Genomic DNA, 19,084 nt, shown 5'->3' with positions numbered 1-19,084 from the left:
ATACGAAGCTTTGAGTCCTCAAATTACTCAACTATCTACCAATGACATTAAAAGCTTCATGGAAATAAAAACATTGTTAAATGAGTTGAAAGAATTAATCTCAAAGCCTGGTTCATCGCCTCTGATCACACCAGGATTTTTATCTCAGAAATTTTTGTTGTTTGAATTTGTTCTTCACAAACAGTTGGCCCCATTATCACGAACTCTCAGTATTTTACCAACGAATGCCCCCACCTGTTGTTACATGGGTGCAAGGGGGAGAACAAGCAAAGGTTGGTAAAGAAGAATGTGCATCCTGTGTGATTAATGAAGAAGTGAAGGTTGTTGACAAAGTGTACACTACTCAGATTTCGAAACCAACATTATCAAGAGTTGAGCCAATAATCTCAACTATTGTAATAACAAGGCCAATAACGAAGAGAATTGTAATTAGTTCGTCTGGTGAAGGGGGAAGTCAGTCAAATCCAAAGGAAACTCCTATAATACAAGATAGAGGAAAGAAAATTCTTATTGAAAAATCTAAAGAAGAAAGAAAGGCTGAAATTGAGGATGAAATGGATCTTCAAAGGCAAAGTGCAAGTGTTATGTGGCTACGACAAAATGATCCTCTGAATTTAAATAAGGGAGATCCAAGGAAGCTGCATAGCTATGAGAATATTGAAGCCAGAGTTTCTTTCAATGAAATGTACGAGTTCGAGAAAAAGCTTGTGAAAAGTTATTCTATCGAAAATTCTGATTTGAATCAACTTGATTTCCCAGTCAACGAGATGTTATTTCTTTCTGCACAATACAAGGTGGTGGAAAATTTTAAGAAGAAGGAGGATTTTATACACATGAAATTAAGGTTTCATGTTGTTCTGGGAAAATATCAGAAGGATGTGTGGTATTTGGTAAAAATCAAACAGGTTCTCGGCATTTCAAAAGGTGAACTATTTGAGAATATGCTACAAAACTTTCGTTATCATGTAGTAAGAGCGAACAAGGTTCCTTTCGAGTTTTCCATTGTCGATTTTCCCTTGATGAACCTGAATGATTTGATTCAAGTGGCTTACACGCTTAAAGACATAGATGCTTCAAAACTGCAAAATACCAGCAAAGAAGATATACATTTAGGACTTAGTCACATCAAAATGTTTATAGACAATTATTATGATTGTCTAGCATTGACTGATGTAGAGTTGCCTGCTTCAATTGGAAAAGATATAACTGCTCCTATGGAAAAAAGTGTTTAGTGAAGCACAAATGAAGAAGTTTGTTGATGGCAAAATTTGTCTAAAGCCATTTGGAGTTATTTTTGCTGGGACAGGTAAAAAGGGAAAGTCAATGAAGTACTTTTTCCAAACTTGTGAAGTTGAAAGATATTCTACTGCATACTTTTTCCAAACTTGTGAAGTTGAAAGATATTCTACTGCACACTATACGAACTTAATTGTTCGTATGAACAACTATAAGAAGAATAATCATGGTGACAATGCCGAACTGAAGAAGGTGATGAACTGGTATGAAGAAATTCGAAGAACATTACATATGGCATGTTAACTATTAATCAACTGTAGAGGTCGAAGTTAGATTGTAATATGTCGAAATATGTAATGTTATTTTATAAAGGCAGTTTCTGTTGAATCTTAATGTCTAGTCCTTTATAATTTTTTGTATGCTTTGTCTTCTCCTATAAATAAGAGTGTTACATAGAGTTAGTTAAGAACTTTCAGGAAACTTGTCTATTTTTCTCTCTGTAACATTGAAAGCATAATATGATTTGAAACTAGATCATATTTATATTCGGTGTTCATATTTTCATTACTCTGGTTTTACTTTACTTTTCTTGATTCAACACTTCACCAGTTGTTGTAGTTCTTAAGTACCTTAATGTAAGTAATGATGAAGGTAATAAATCTTCCTTAATGTGCCGACTTGATTAGAATAATATTTAGTTGAATACAAAGTGCTTATTTAGGAAGAATGTACCTGAAGCAAAGTACATTACGTAAATGTAATTACGACTAAGGCAAAAATTATTATAAGTATTTTTTTATATGAATATGACATTAAGATACATTTAGAAGCTCATGAAGAATTATGATTTTAGTGTGTACGAATATATTGACATGTATTAGTATTAGATAAATACGTAAAAGGTTTGCCAAATCATTAAGGTAGAATGGGAAGTAATCATTAGGCTAACTCTTTTCCATTTTCTCTTGTTGCGATTTTATTAATGAATTTTAGTTCAAAATCTCCATATGTTATTTGTGTTATCCAAATCTGTTGTAATTACATATGGGATTGTAACTATATATTATTTTGATTTTGAATTTTATTTTGGGGGTTTAATTACAAGTTACATTTATAGGGAAAGGAATGAGTAGGTGACTAGAGAAACCAAATTAGAAGGAGAGAGTTGATAAAGGGATAGGGTTGCTATAAGGCTATGGGGTATCTTCACATGTGAAATACAAGCAACCTCATCATCAAACCATTTCACATGGTTGTGGAAATGATGTTCACAAATTAAGAAGAGAAAGATAGAGTAAAACCTCTTGTAAGAATTCATGACTTCATAAGACACATACTATAACTTGGGGAGGTGGTCACCGGTGGTAACCCCTTTCCACATCGGCTTTTGTGTGTGAAAGTTTTTCCATATTGGGTAGCGTAAGGATATCTGGTTTTGAGTCAGTGGTAAAGTTTCATACGATAGAAAGGATCACCAATAGAAAAAAAAACAGAGACAAATTAATAAAATAATAATATAAATTTAAAATACACAACAAATATATCCATAAATATATAAAAAGTAAAATATAGTTATTTTATGATAAAAACTAAAAAGGTTACAACTTACAAAAACCTAAAATGAAAACCAAATTTGTAAGAAACATTTTGTTGGACTAAAACTACAAAGTCAAGATAAGTTCAACGACCAAAAACGTAATTTACTCAATCATCTATTTTCTCCCGCATATTCCTCCCGCCCGATCTCTCCTACACCAAGAAGAAGAAAACTTCATAAACGAATTCAAAATTGATGTCTCTCCACCATCGCCACCATGTTCATCCCGTCTTCTTCCTTCTATGGCTTCATATCATCCCATTCTTCTCCTCCGCCGCCGCCCCCCCTTCCTCTTCTCCTCGTGGTTACCTCATCAATTGCGGTTCCAGAAACGACATTAAACAAGACGGTATAACGTACTTAAGGGACGAAGGCTACGCCGTCGCGGGAAACCTAACAACCTTGAATAGGACCGATATTCTACCCGTACTCACCACCCTACGTTACTTTCCCTCCGGTCCAGGCAAACACTGCTATCAGTTTCCGGTCACCAAGGGCGGGAAATTCCTCATCCGTACCACCTACTTCTATGGTGGATTCGATGGCGGAATTGTGCCACCGATTTTTGATCAGATTATCGATGGTACTAAGTGGACCACTGTTAATACAACGGAGGATTACAAAAACGGACTCAGCTCGTATTACGAGATAATTGTGACTGCAAATGCGAAAACGATTAGCGTGTGTTTGGCCTCGAATGAGCACACCAAACCTCCATCGAGTCCTTTTATTTCGTTGTTAGAGTTGATGAATCTCGATCCATCTTTATATAACTCAACGGATTTTGAAAAGTATGGATTGATCACGGTTGCTCGGACGAACTTCGCCTCCGATGGAGATTTTATACGGTATGAACAGATTCAAAACATGTCCCTTTTTGAATGAAATAAAAAAAACTCTAGATCGATAAATTCTGATTGAGGAATTCGTGAACAAATGAACTAGTTTTCCAGATGATCCATTCAATCGATACTGGCAACCGTTCATTGACGGAAACCCTACAGTACAATCGCAAGCGAACGTGACATCATCGGAATTTTGGAACCATCCACCGGTGAAGGTATTCCTCTCAGCGTCAACGACAAGCAGAGGTAGGAATCTGACTTTACAATGGCCGCCGTGTGCCCTACCGAGCAACCGGTACTACGTCGCGTTGTATTTCCAAGACAATCGAAGTGTAAGTCCTTATAGTTGGAGAGTATTCACCGTTTCCATCGACGGCGAAACTTTCTATCAAGATCTAAATGTTACCACCAGAGGCGTGACGGTTTACGGCACAGAATGGCCCCTCTCCGGTACCACAGAGATCGTTCTATCCCCGAGGAGTGACATGCCAATCGGACCTTTGATTAACGCCGGCGAGATCTATCAGATTTTGCCTCTCGGTGGAGCTACTCTTGGTAGAGATGGTACCATGGTGATTCTTAGATTCTTTCGAAACAAACAACTTTTTTGATAAATTTTCCAAACGAAACTATCAATTACGAATTCAAAATTTGAATTTGTTTTTTGTAGCGATGGCATTGCGGATGTTGAAGCAAAGCTTAAAGAACCCACCGGATGACTGGAATGGCGATCCATGCTTGCCTAAAGAACATTCATGGTCTGGAATCGGCTGTTCTGAAGGGTCACGAATCCGAGTTATCAGTTTGTAAGTATTTGGTAAATTACATTTTTAATCCTTTGGTTTATTTATATTTACAGATATGGCCCGGTAGTTTTGTATTTTATATTTTGTTTCCCTTTAACAGAATTTTGCCATGCTTTTGGTCCTTTAAACAAAAACTCCTTGTAAAATACCTAATTTACATTATTACATATATCTTGATGGTTTTGTTGGTTTAAATTTTATTATTTTTACTATGTGATTAGGAACCTAACTGGACTCTCGTTAGCAGGAACATTATCTAAAGAAATTATCAGATTAACTGCTTTAAAAGAACTGTAAGTAGTCTTTTATATCAACAAATGATATTTTTTTATGTTTATCGCGAAATAACTACACTTTTATTTTACTCAAAAAGAGTTGTTGTAATTTTTTTTAAAATATTTGTGTAATAATACATACAGTCGGCTAAGCATGAACAAGCTTACGGGTTCTATCCCTGACATGAGTCCATTGAAAGCCTTGGAAGTTCTGTAAGTTCCACATTAATTATTCTTTTTCTTCGATTTATATTTGTTTTCTTTTTTTTTTTTTAAATTCTTGAAGCATTTTATTATTTGTTTTATATGGTAAAAAGACATCTAGATGAAAACGAATTTGAGGGGCCGTTTCCAGATTCGCTAGGCACGCTTCCAAACCTTCGTGAACTGTAAGTTGTTTTGCTATGTTTAAACAATTTTAAATAAATCTTTTTTTTTTCAATTTTGATCCAAGAAGTTTTTTTCTTTCCAATTTTGCTCAAAATTTGAGGCTCTTGTAACATTTTTTTTGTTCTTGTTCCATGTAAAATTATTGTATTTTTGTTCCAAAATAGCCTAAAACCATAACTCATGGACCAAAAATAGTCATTTTATAGACATCATGAACCAAAAATACTACAAGAAATTGAATTGTAAGAGAACGTTTTTAGGGGTAATAATATAATTTACTATTTTATTTTATGTAACAGATATTTAAATAACAACAATTTGAGCGGAAGACTTCCGGAAATTCTAACTAACAGAAAAGGCATAACAATACGGTAAAAAAATTTATATATTATACATGAAAAATATATTTGATTAAATACAAAGATCTATTTTTTATTAAGTTTTTGCTTCCTGATGTTTGGTTTTCAGAGCTTAGCGTTAATTTATGAGACATGATGTGGATGATTGCTAAGGGAAGAACACATAGAGAGACAAACACAAAAAAATGAAAAATATTTCACTTTTGGTAAAGAGTTATCATGAAGATCATGTTTATATTTAGAAAAATGGCAACCTACCAACTTATGTATTAGTTTTTTTTTTCGAAAGAAGTAATTAGTTTTTTTATTAGTCATAATATTGTATTTTTTTTTTTTTTTAGATTATACTAGTATTTTGTCATATGAAACTGGTATATCAATAAAGAGGCATCAATACAGAAGTTAGAATGCAGGGTGGGATTTGAATATCAGAATATGAACTTCTTTTAGTGACCTTAACTCCAAACTATTTTCCATTTGTTGTTTTGACCTAAAAACCAGTGTGAGAGGGAGAAGGGGTGGGGGAAAATTCTTTACTGTTTTTGTTTTTGGAAGCTTAAATTTGTGTTTAGGATAAGTAAATGATCAAATGTTGCGAAGGAAGGTAAGCTTAAATTTGGAAGCACCCCTGATCCCAACCCTAAATTCCCCTGTTTCCCCATTCTCGATCCTGCCCCTGGATTCGAAGAACACCTCGATCCCGCCCTCGTTTCCCCTGAATTCCTCGTTAACCTTGTTTGACCCAAAATCCCACATTTAATGTTATTTACCGTATTTTTAACTCGTTTATTTCATTTAGTTTTACATATTACACTAGTATATTACACAATCACTACTCTAAGTTTAATATTTAATTTTATAAATAAAATAGTTAAATATGAGGTAATTATTTCGGGGCCCATACGGGGTATTCGGGATAGAACACCCCGCCCCTCAACCCCAAAAACTAAACAGGGGTAAAACTCGTTCTTGATTCGCCCTCAAACCCGGAAGAAATTGTAAAAAATACTCTCGTACGGAAACGGGATCCTAAGGGGATTTTTGACATCCCTAATTCTAAGCCTTATCCTAAAATTAGTTAATGAGCAATTGTAAATTCATCTTGTCAAAATTAGGGACAAAACGTATTTTGAAATTAAAAATTAACAAAAAAAAAAGTGATCGCCGAAAAGAACTCCTACACATCATTGGGATCATCGTTGCCAAGACTGGTTGTTGCCGTAGTCACTCCGACTACTGTTGATTACACATTCTTTCCGATGCGTAGAGTGGGCCACGTACCTAATGAGATGTGAAACTGAGATATCTATCTGGCTATTGCTAAAGATGGGTTGCAAGCAACATGGGTCGAAGCCAGGGGTGAGCAAAAACACCAAAATGTCCGACCCAAATCGGAAACCGGTACCAAGTTGGCACCGTTTATACTAATATAAAATTGTACTCGGTACTCTAAAATCATAAAGTTTAAGATTCAGTAACATCAATATCGGTGCTAATACTGAAAACTTGTACCATTTCCGGTATCGGTAATGTTAATTTGATTCAGCGCTCGGTATTAGACCCGATAAACATGTGATACATGACACGTAGAAACATTTATCAATACATATAAAACTCATAGACACTAATTAAATTTGTGTAAATTTGTGTGTTTTCGTGTAAAATGATTAAAACGTGTCTATTCATTTACTGTGTCGTGTTCTTGTTTGGTACCCAATACACATTTTACAATTTGTGTCGTGTTCGTTTATGACAAATCTATATCGTGTAAATTTGTGTCTTACCCGCATACACGACACATAAACACGGTTGTCATGTCTACTCTGTACTTACTTTTTACCTAATTCGGTATTCGGGAATCTCGGTTCAATAGTGTTTCGATACCAGACCACCAAATAGAGCTTTAGGGTTGTCGTCTTTTAAGTTTTCAAATGCTCGGTATTTTACATTGCAATTAATAAAAAATACATGTATTGAAAAATCAAAGAACCTATAACATTGATACAAAGGCTCAAAATAGCCAAAACCAATTAGAACATACCTTTTTAAGAAATATATATATCCTTTAGGCAAACCGGGTTATGTGATTGACCCTGTAAATGGATATCCATAAATAAACGGTTCATCGAAAGCGATTGCCTTATGGGTACACACCATGTAACAAAAAATAAACATTTTAAATTTCCAAATCCAACTAATATTAAAGTTCAATTTGTTTGAATCAAATTTGTAGCAAACATGAGTGATCAAGCAAAAAAAAATCGACACACTTTCATCAACTCCCATCATTCTTTCTTTGCAAAGTCAAGCATCCAAAAAAAAAAAAAAAAAAAAACAAACCACTTTACATCTCACTGAATTCGATATATGGACTAGACAGCTACAAAGAAAATATTTATTTAAATCTCCGTTTGCCTTTTCCATCAGACATGCTGAAGGAGGTAACTTTCATGGGTGTCGCCACCACCAACGGTGCTTCCGGCGAGTCACTCACCGCCGCATATTTATCATGCATAAACCGACTCTCTATAATCGATTCATCCTTCGCCATAAGCTTATAGCAGTAACAGCTTTTCAAACCTTGCTGATTCTTGTAACATTCATGTCCACTGTCTTTCACTCGCCGGAAATCCCAAATCACACTGAAATTCCCCACCGTCGCCACCAGGTGCCGCTCTTGCTTCCCACTCTCCGTCACCTGAAAAAACCACAATCCACACTCGTCATCATCCAAACCCACTCCATACAGAAGCTACAGTAACTAAAGAAAGAATACGAACAGAAAAGAAAGTACTTAGTACACTTACCCATGAAAACCGGCCACCGTGAAACTTATTCTGCTTTCCGGCAGTATGTGAATCCACCGGAGTTAGCTTCAACAACCTCGGAGCTGGGATTTTGCTCCCCATTCGACCACTGAACCCGGTTTTTGTCTTTCCATCTTTATCGGTGAAAAGAGTAGAGATTAGAATCAGGTATGTGTCAGTGGTGCCGAGTATCCATTTCCCATCGTATGTCACATCAACGTGAGTGATTGGGGAACCGAGCCCTGGGAATGCAGTCTTCGCCTGTCTCATGGAGGTGGTGGAGTACAACCGGATCTTCCCGTCGATGGAGCCGACGACGATTGAACCATCGCCGGTGGTAGCAAAGCACTGGAAGTTCGTACCTTTAGAGAATTGATGTCCTTTTGTCCAGTTTAAAACAGGGGAATCGGAGGAATGTGCGATGTTTTGAACTACCCCTCTTCGATCTCTCATATCCCATTGAGATAAAATGTTGTCGTTTAAACCCAAGAATGTGGAATCAGAAGGATTCAATTGTGAGCCCTTTGTGTCGTTTGTGATGTCTCTCATGTTGAGATCAGCTCCATCTTTTTCAAATTTCCATTCGGTGACGATCTTCCCTGTTTCTATATCCAGTTGGTTTACACCCGAGGAATGAGGTTTTCCCTCTTTAAATGGAGTCATGAGCAGCATGTTGGTTTCGCCTTTCATTAACAGAGCCTTTTGAGGTGTTCGATTTGAATATTGTGAAGAACCACCAATGTTTTTACTTCCGTTATCGAACTTAACATAAACCCCTTTTCCATGGATTCCATGGCTGAAATTCTTTACGACCTGTACACCTGAATCATTCACCAGGAAACTGTTGTCAAGTGCTCCTAATGCCAGACTCTGTATTCCACCATCAGATGCTGCTTCCTCGAATTCTTCCAGCAAATCATTGCTACCTCTCTGTGGAGTTGTTTTTGTTGGAGTACTCCTCCATAACTCGTCATCATCTTTCTCCCAAATGGAATCATCTGCAACCTCTGGTTTCGCCCACACCATGAAATCCTTTCCGTAAACCTTCACCTTATTCTCATCGGTAGCCTTCAAGCCATACACGTTCTCGAACAAACAATTCTGAAACCTAGTTAAAAACTCACGGTAATCCTCGTCTCGGACAAACTTCATCGCCCACACTCCGCTATCAACGAAATCAACACGGCGCTGATCTCCAAACATTTTCAATTGCATATCAACTGATACCCTAGCTCTAATCTTAGATCCTACTTTCAAAATCCAAAAACCCTCGCTACTCTCATCATCATCATCGTCATCTGATAACTCGTCATAATCAACATCTTCAATTTTACGAACTTTAACAAACTTATAACTAGTAATTTTTTCAGAAACAATCCACTTAGCTTTAGGAGTGTTGCCACCGATATGAAGGTACAGCTTCACAGCGTTCTTCAAATTAGGGTTTTCCACAGAAGAGTATTTCAGCTTAAGTTCTTTAAGCTTCGAATCGAGATCATCCACGGAATTGATCGGAGGTTTTTTATGTTCCTCTTGCGCATCTTGATATTCGTCTTCTTCTTCTTCCTCTTCTGATTGTTCCTCTCTGTCTTCATAATCATCTGAATCGGAGAGATCAAGACCTTCACGACTATGAGAGCCACCCATGGCTACTGATGAAGATGATCGGAGGCTGTTTTCCGGTTAACCGGGAATTGATTGCTTTAGATATCAGAAATGTTGCGAAAATTGAAAAAAGAAAGCGGATAATTGGATTGATATGATTGATTCGAATGTTTATATTTGTGAAATTGAGGACAAAATCGCGAATATCTCACAGAAATGGGTGATGTGGTCGCGTGCTTTATATATGTAGAATAAGAATCCGAGTAGCTTTAATCTGACGCGTACACGTGTATACGCTTTGCTTCACAAGAAAGTAAACTATCATCGACATTGCATTGGTATCTTGTACTGTACAAACGTATTTTCACGGGTACAATATTTATCGTTACACCGCGTTTAACCCAAGTTTTTCCAGCCAAACTACCAAAAGGGATACGCGGCGCCTAAAAATCACCCCAACGCTCTTGAGTGCCAACGTGGATACGTACCTTTAATTTTTAAAAAGAATTACATTGAATAAAGGTATAAAAAAAATTAAAAAAAATCCGATTTAAAGATGTAAACATCATTTTCAAGAGGGAAAATGACTCTTGAGGGTAATTAAATTTTGCGTTTGTTCTTATTTGATCCTTTTTTTTTTGTATTCAATATACCATCGAACTTGTTGTTGGTGTTTACCATAGCCCTTTTGACCCGCTTTTGACCTGTGATAGCCGGTTAAAGGGTTATGGTGAACACAAACAACAAGTTCGATGGTATATTGAGTACAAAAAAAAGGAAAGGGACCAAATGAGAACAAACGTAAGAGTTGGTTACCCTCTTGATTCATTTTCCCTTTACTCATTTACAACAAATCCCACATCATCTCCTACTGATATTAATGACTTTATGATATTCATTCTTGCTTCTCTTCAAAACATAACTCGCGAAAGGACATTATTCATGCATGTACAACTTTGTAATGCACTTGAATATTTATTAGGGGAATCTTGACTAAGTATGCGCATTTCATGACTACATTTACATTTGCAATCAAATGATTTATCGTATCATGGATTCTAGACAAGTCTACAAACGAGTGGAATCACAAGTGCTGTGATTTTTGAGTTTACTTAGCTTTAAGATCGAACTCATGGGATAAGATACAACATCAATATGTACAATATCATGCTGCTTTTGTAGACACATCACCATAATATTGTACATATTGATGTTGTATCTTATGTTGGGTTTTGAGCAATCTAACACTTCCTAAGTGTGCATGCAACCCTAATAAACCTTGGATCTATGTTTGTCTAAATACATGCAAAATAATAATTTTCCAAAGTTCATAACCTATCTAACATGGCATGGGGTACTTTTAAACATAAAAGAATTAGATGAGATTACATACCTTTTTGATGAGTTTGATTCTTAAGGAGTTTGAGGGCCAAGCACCAATAGTGTGAATGCCTCAAATGGAATCACAAATCACCACAAACACTTGGAAAACTTTGAGAGAGTGTATACACACTATAATTTCGGCCACACACAAACACACACACTAGTGGCTATTTCATGCAACATAAGCATGCTTATATAGTGTGCATGGTTAGGGTAAAACCCTAATAACCCATGACCTTTCCTTTTCCAAGGATCCATGGGTTAAAAGCTCCATGGATCATCCATGGACTTCCATACAAGCCTAGCCCATTAACAAATGAGTATTAGTCCACACCATATAAAACCAATAGCCCACAATCTAATTAGTCTTCCTTTTAATCTCTAAATTAATTCATAATTAATTTAAGACTAAGACTAATTAAATAACATGACTTCATATTAATATATTATAACTTATAATATATTAATAATCATATGTGTATAACTCTCATAAAATTATCCATAAATAGTTCGGGTGAAGTGCAACCCAAATGGACAATGTCGAGTCGGGTCAAGTATATACCAAATAAGTTATGGACTTAAACACCTTATCTAACATCTTATCCCATGAGTTCGATCTTAAAGCTAAGTAAACTCAAAAATCATAGCACTTGTGATTCCACTCGTTTGTAGACTTGTCTGTAATCCATGATACGATAAATCATTTGATTGAAAATGTAAATGTAGTCATGAAATGCGCCTGCTTAGTCAAGATTCCCCTAATAAATATTCAAGTGCATTACAAAGTTGTACATGTATAAATAATGTCCTTTCGTAGGTTATGTTTTGAAGAGAAGCAAGAATGAATCTCATAAAGTCATTAATATCAGTAGGAGATGATGTGAGATTTGTTGTAAATGAGTAAAGGGAAAATGAATCAGGAGGGTAACCAACTGTTGTGTTTGTTCTCATTTGGTCCCTTTTTTTTGTACTCAATATACCATCGAACTTGTTGTTTGTGTTCACCATAACCCTTTGACCGGCTATCACAGGTCAAAAGCCGGTCAAAAGGGCTATGGTAAACACCAACAACAAGTTCAATGGTATATTGAATACAAAAAAAAAAAAAAAAAAAAAGGGGACCAAATGAGTACAAACGCAAAAGTTAATTACCCTCAAGAGTCATTTTCCCTTTTCATGATCGCAGACTAAACATTGTTACAAAAATTTCGTTGTAAGGTTTAAAAAAGGCTTGTTTTGATAGAAGAGGATCATGTGGTCACAACGAAATGTGGTGGAATCCATTTGAATATAAGATTGTTTTGAGTAAAGATTCTATTTATTGAACAAAGTATGATATGTATTATCACGTTTATACAAATAGTTGATTGGTTGAATTTTGGGCGTAGGCCAAGAAAGTATGTGATTTTGTGTTGTTTGTGGTTATGTTGTTATCATTTGTCTTGTGCAAGGTGTTGCAACATTTTTTTAAGTAGATGTGACCCTTACGGGGTCCAACCATCCAAAGGGTAGCGCTCTTAGTAGGGTCCAAAGAGTAGCGCCTCTGGCATCTGGCGGTGTTTCCGCCTACAACAAATAAGAACACTTTCTAAAATGAGAACATTTTTTAATTAGACTAATACAAAAGCCCCCACCCCACTATGAGGTTTTTCAGCCTCTTTTAAACTTGCACCACCCACTTTGACAACCGGACCATTACCGAAGTCACCGTCCGTCGTCGGAATCGTCGGACTAGCACCTGAACCAACCACTGTTTCCTCCCCATTTTCTCTCGGTCTAGCGGTTCCCTCCATCTCCACCCGTATTCTCGTCGGAAATAAACTGTCTCCGCTTTTTCTCTTCCTGAAACGCCGCCCTGAACCACCTCCTTGAATCAGTCGTGAAACCACCTTGTCGGCAACCACCTCCCTCTCATTTCCTCTCTCATCTTGTTTCATCAACCACCATATTTAAAACAGAAGCAGGGGCGGATCCACCTTGGAGCCCGGGATACCCCTCAAAAAAATTTCAATAGTTTAGTTGCAGTGATCGGTTTGAAGTGTTTCTTCCTCACTAAAACCCTAGCCGACCTCACTTCTTTTTCAGTCATTTTCTCTCTGGTTTCGTAGCTAAGAGGGAAGGATAAACAATTCAGATGGTCCAATGGAAGGTTATTAAGGGTAAGGGATAAGAAACTTTCCCAGATTCACGCTCTTGCTGGAATAAATCGAGAAAAGGTCTCCGATGTAAAGTTGCGATGTTGCAACAAAGAATAGGCTCCATATTTCATATTCTGACATGGTCCCTCGGGTTAGGCATATAACCGAAATCTACCTTGCATTCAACTTACTTTAACTAAAATAGTTTCTAAAAGTTACCGTTCACCCCCTTGACATATATATATTATGGTTATTGAAAGAATAATGATTTATTATTATTATTATTATTATTATTATATTATTATTATTATTAAACAACTAAAGAATTACAATTTTTATTTTTTTCTTATTTTTTTATTATTACTATTATTATTATTATTATTATTATTATTATTATTATTATTATTATTATGTCGAATAAAATGGCGGTTTTTTTTTCTTATTTTATATTTCACAATTTTTTTGGGATACCCGTTTATTTTAACTTTGACTCCGCCACTGAATAGAAGGCCACAAAATCAACTTGTTGGAAAATCAAGTCATCGGAAATCGCCCCCTCTCCTATCCTCTACGATCTCGTTTCACTGTTCACCAAGTTTGTGTGTTGGAATAAAAATGGGATCATCATACACTAATACTTCACATGGAGGTGGAGTTTTTTGTGTTGCACACCAACTGTTTGACGAAAATCCTCTTAGAATTTTTTTAGTAAGTAGGGGCTGATTTGACGATGACAAAAAGTTTTGCAATGACCTACTTAAAAAAGTGCTTAATTTTGGATGAATTACATTTCGCTTGCCAAAGAGTGGTCGGTGGCATCACAAATCTATGTAGGTATCTTTTATTATTTTTGTTATTCATTTTGCGTCAACTAAACTTGAACCAATGCTACTTTCTCTAAAAAAAACATTTGGTGATGGATCAATACTAAAAGATAAAAATATATCAGTTTTTTTTTTGCTGGTCCATCTTATAGAAGTTTCTCTAATTGCTATCGAGTAGGAACTAATCTATTAAATAGCTTTTGTTCATAAAATAAATAATGTCTATAAATATACATGCATTAAGACCCTTAGGTTAAATTGAATTTCACATCTAAATATCCTAATAAGTACCAACAATCATATAAAAAGTGATCAACTTTAGGCTTAACATTAAGTCCTTAATAGAACATCAAAAGTGATTTAAAAGCTATTATGATCAATTTTTCCAAATTTATCCTCCAACTTCTAAAATCCGTGCAAGTCAATAAGAACACCTAAAAATCATGAGACTTATTTTTTTGGAAATATTAGTGTGTCTAGTTTTTTCAAACTTTGAATCACATTTCGAAATTCTAACTCCTTAAGGGGTAAAGTTGGCAATCTTCTTAGGTTGGACCATGCTATCTAATATTTCATACATTGTCTTCAAAAAAATCATAATAAATTCATTAGAACTCCAAATGCCAAATTCTAAATCCTATAGTTAGACATGGATGTATAGTTTCCTACATATAAAGGGACTGGTGTAATTATTAGTAGATTGGTATGGTTTATAAAGAAGTGTTGAGTGGTCCAAAAATTGACAGCTTAAAGCTACTAACTTGTAAATTTAATATAAAATCAACCAAAAATCATTAGAACGAGATATTTATATTTCTAAAAAGATAAAAGGGGAAACTTTACCAATATTATTTAATCGAAATTTAAGAATGGATTGAAAGGTAAGAATACAGATCCTAAAAAGAGCACTACAATCAAAGAGATAATAAGAAAATATATACATAAGTTAAGAGTAATACAACAAAGCATAAGCTAAACAATGCTATAATTGTTGTGTAGGTTCTTGAAAAGGAAAGGATCCATCTTGCTCACGCTAACTAATTTTCAAGTTCAAGGAGGTGAGTTACACTAAGTCTCCTATTATGTGTACGTAATCACATATGATTTATGTGGCTAAGATTCATTTTCATGTTCTCGATTAATAATTTTTTTTTTCACTTTAATCATATGTGATTAAATACATTTCATCAAATGTGATTATATTTTTCTAATCACATATGATTTTATTTGGAAAAAACGAATATTGTCTATATAAATCATATATGATTAGATACACATAATCACATGTGATTATACATATGATAGCAAATATTGAACCAAGAACACAAAAACAAATCTTAATCCAAATTAATCACATGTGATTAAATACATCTAATCACATATGATTATATGAATCTAATCATATAGGATTTATGTGGATAGAATTCATTTTCGCTTTTGTCGATTCAACAATTGTTTTCATGTATTTTATCACATGTGATTATATATATCATCGTATGTGATTAAGTACATGAGCACAACTATTGAATCGATAAAGGCAAAAATGAATCTTGTCCACCTCAAATCATATGTGATTATATATATATATATATATATATATATATATATATATATATATATATATATATATATATATATATATATATAATCATATGTTAATAAATACACAAAAGCAATTATTCATCAAAACCACAAAAATAAATATTTTCTACATAAATCATATATAATAAATACATATAATCACATGTGATTATATGTCTCCAATCGTATATGATTTATGTGGATACGATTCATTGTCACATTTTTGATTCAGTAATTGTTCTTCATCAACTGTAATCACATGTGATTATATGTATATAATCACATATGATTTATGTTGACAAAAAATAATGATGCTTATATAAATCATATGTGATTAGATAAATATAATCACATATGAGTGTATATACGAGAACAAATATTGAATCGAGAGAACACAAAGATAAATATTGTCCACAATTATCATATGTGATTAAATGCATATAATCACATGTGATTATATGTATCTAATCACATAGAATTTATGCGGAAAATATAAATTTTCATGTTCTCAATTCATTTGTTGTTCTTGTGTATTTAATTACACGAGATTATATGTATCTAATAAGATATGATTTATATGGACAATATTCGTTTTTGCATTCTTGTTTAGCAGTTTTTCTTGTACATTTAGTCACATATGATTTCTATAAACAAGATTCATTTTCGCGTTTTTGATTCAATAGTTTTTCTGTTTCCACATTAATCAAATGTGATTAAATACATACAATCACATATGATTAAATACATAAGAAAACATATTGAATCAAAATGCAAAAACAAATATTATCAAATATAAATCATATGTGATTTGAAACATATAATCACACGTGATTAAGTACATGAGTATAACTATTCAAATTGATAAAGAAATAATGAATCATGTCTACATAAATCATTTGTTATTAGGTACATATAATCACATGTGATTATATGTATTTAATCACATGGGATTATATGTATTTAATCACATATGATTTATGTGGACAATATTCATTTTTGCGTATTTAATTCAATAGTTGGTCTTGTGTATTTAATCACATATGATTTATGTGAAAAAGATTTTTTTTTTCACGTTCTTGTTTCAATAAATCATATGTGATGAAATATATAATCATACACGAGAACAACTATTGAATCAAGAACATTAAAACAAATTTATGTCCACATTAATCATATTTGATTGAATACTTATAATCACATGTGATTAAATATATGAGAAAAAAATATTGAAATGAAAACTCAAAAATTAATATTGTTCATATAAATCATATGTGATGGGATACATATAATCACATGTGATTATATGTATCTAATCACAAATGATTAAAGTTGACAAAAATAACTATTGAATCGGGAACACTATAATGACATATGTGAATAAATATATCTAATCACATTTGATTAAATATATCTAATCACATATGATTATATGTATCTAATCACATGATTTATATGGACAAAAAAGAATATTGTGCATATAAATCATACGGTATTAATACAAATAATCACATGCGATTATATATACATAATCACGGGTGGTGGTGATGGGTAGTGGTGGTGTGTAGTGATGGTTGGTAGTGGTCAGTGGTAGGTGGTGGTAGTGGTGAAGAGTGGTAGGTGTTTCATGTGGGTTGGTGATTATAGTAGGTGGCAGGTGGCGGTGGCGAGCAGTGGTGATGGGTGGTGGAGATGGGTGAAGGTGATAGGTATTGGTGCTAGGTGGGTGGGTGGTGGTTGGTGGTGAGAGTGGTGATGGTGTATGGTGGTTTTGGTGGGTGATGGGTGGGGTGGTGGTGGGGGTGGTTGTGATTGGTGGTGAAGGTGGGTGGTGGTCGGTGGTTTTGGTGGGTGGTGGGTGGTGGGTGGAGGTAATGGTGGCGAGTGGTGGTGGTGGTCAGGAGTGATGGTTGGTGGTGGTAGGGATAGTGGTGATGGGTTGTAGAGGCGGGTGGTAGTGATGGGTTGTGGATTGTGGTTGGTGGTAATGACAGGTGGTGGTCATAATGGTGGGTAGTAGGTGGGTGGTAGTGATGGGTGGTAGAGGTGGGTGGGTGGTGGGTTTGGTGGTAATGGATGGTGGTAGTGGCGAGTGATGGTGATAGGTAGTGGGTGGTGGTTGGTGGTAATGGCGGGTGGTGGTCATAATGGTAAGTAGTGGCTAGGTGGTAGAGGTGGGTGGTGGTGGTTTTAGTGGTAATGGATGGTTGTGATGATGGGTGGTAGTGGCGAGTGATAGTGATGGATAGTGGGTGGTGGTTGGTGGTAGTGGTGGGTGGTGGTCATAATGGTAAGTAATGGCTAGGTGGTAGTGATGGGTGGTAGAATTGGGTGGTTGGTAGTTATAGTGGGTGGGGGTGATGATGGTGGGTAGGGGTGATGGTAGCTGGTGGTGGTGGTCGGTGGTGATGGGTGGTGGTGGTGGGTGGTGGTGATAAGTGGTGGGTGGTGGTAGTTGCAGGTGATGGTCATAGTGGTGGATGTGGATAGTTGTGGTGGGTGAATGGTAGGTGGTGGTGGGGGTGGTGGTGATGGTATTAAGTGGGGTTAGTGGTGGTGGTGGTGGTAGATGATGGTTGAGGTTGGCAATGACAGATGGTGGTTATGATGTTGGGTGGTGGCTGAGGGTGGTGGAGGTGGGTGGCGGTGATGGGTGGTGGTGGTGGATGGTATTGTTTGGGTGGTGAGTGGTGTTGGTTAGTGGGTTTTTTTTTTAATTTTTTTTATTTATGTCTTGGTTTATATTAATAATATATGATGATTTTAATTTTAAAAAAATTATGTGGTCAAATTTTGTTCTTAATGTTCTCACAATAAGAAATGTTCTCGATTGAACGCTCCTCTCTCTCTTTCTTTCTCTCTCTCTCTCTATATATATATATATACATATATATATATATAGAGAGAGAGAGAGAGTAAGGTATGATTTTTCCATATCAATATTTGAGTTCTTTATGTTTCATAAATTTCACAATTCTCTTTAGAAATTTGGCTTTTGTTTATGTGCTAGAATCAAAGGTATCATTGTGGATTGTCATATAACATGTTTGCAGTGTTTATCGAATCTAACAATTGAATTGATATTTTATGTTGGTTGTTATGGATGAGTCAATCAGAGATATGATGTCACAGCTCTGCAAAATGGAGAAGTATTAAGAGAATGACATTAGGGGCTTGCAGGAAAAAAAAACTCACCTTTTGTTAACTACATTGAAGGTGGGGTGTGTGTGTGTTGAGTACC

The 19,084-nt window shown here is 35.2% G+C and overlaps 2 protein-coding genes across 2 annotated transcripts; one reads left to right on the top strand and one right to left on the bottom strand.

The window, feature by feature from the left end:
• Window positions 1-3,020: 3,020 nt before the first annotated feature.
• On the top strand, window positions 3,021-5,932 carry LOC145005614 (Leucine-rich repeat (LRR) family protein). The gene is made up of 8 exons (XM_078964726.1): window positions 3,021-3,681; window positions 3,779-4,242; window positions 4,349-4,484; window positions 4,706-4,777; window positions 4,904-4,972; window positions 5,077-5,148; window positions 5,449-5,520; window positions 5,618-5,932. The coding sequence occupies exons 1-8, from the start codon at window positions 3,029-3,031 to the stop codon at window positions 5,622-5,624; spliced, it is 1,545 nt and encodes a 514-aa protein (XP_078820852.1). The 5' UTR covers window positions 3,021-3,028; the 3' UTR covers window positions 5,625-5,932.
• Window positions 5,933-7,666: 1,734 nt separating this feature from the next.
• On the bottom strand, window positions 7,667-10,140 carry LOC145004280 (Vacuolar import/degradation, Vid27-related protein). The gene is made up of 2 exons (XM_078963173.1): window positions 8,316-10,140; window positions 7,667-8,206 (listed from the first exon to the last, which is right to left on the bottom strand). The coding sequence occupies exons 1-2, from the start codon at window positions 9,960-9,962 to the stop codon at window positions 7,904-7,906; spliced, it is 1,950 nt and encodes a 649-aa protein (XP_078819299.1). The 5' UTR covers window positions 9,963-10,140; the 3' UTR covers window positions 7,667-7,903.
• Between the last annotated feature and the right edge of the window lie 8,944 nt (window positions 10,141-19,084).

This window comes from Lactuca saligna, chromosome 7 (assembly GCF_052625555.1).
Source record: "Lactuca saligna cultivar CGN05327 chromosome 7, ASM5262555v1, whole genome shotgun sequence".
Taxonomy (NCBI): domain Eukaryota; kingdom Viridiplantae; phylum Streptophyta; class Magnoliopsida; order Asterales; family Asteraceae; genus Lactuca; species Lactuca saligna.
Note: the sequence above shows the minus strand (reverse complement) of the source record. Positions and strands in the feature narration are given on the sequence as shown.

Coding starts and splice junctions, on each gene's coding strand:
- LOC145005614 (XM_078964726.1), top strand. CDS start 3,029: ATGTCTCTCCACCATCGCCACCATGTTCATCCCGTCTTCTTCCTTCTA. Junction 4,973..5,076: donor TTGAAAGCCTTGGAAGTTCT/GTAAGTTCCACA, acceptor TATGGTAAAAAG/ACATCTAGATGAAAACGAAT. Junction 5,149..5,448: donor CTTCCAAACCTTCGTGAACT/GTAAGTTGTTTT, acceptor TTTATGTAACAG/ATATTTAAATAACAACAATT.
- LOC145004280 (XM_078963173.1), bottom strand. CDS start 9,962: ATGGGTGGCTCTCATAGTCGTGAAGGTCTTGATCTCTCCGATTCAGAT. Junction 8,207..8,315: donor ACGGTGGCCGGTTTTCATGG/GTAAGTGTACTA, acceptor TGGTTTTTTCAG/GTGACGGAGAGTGGGAAGCA.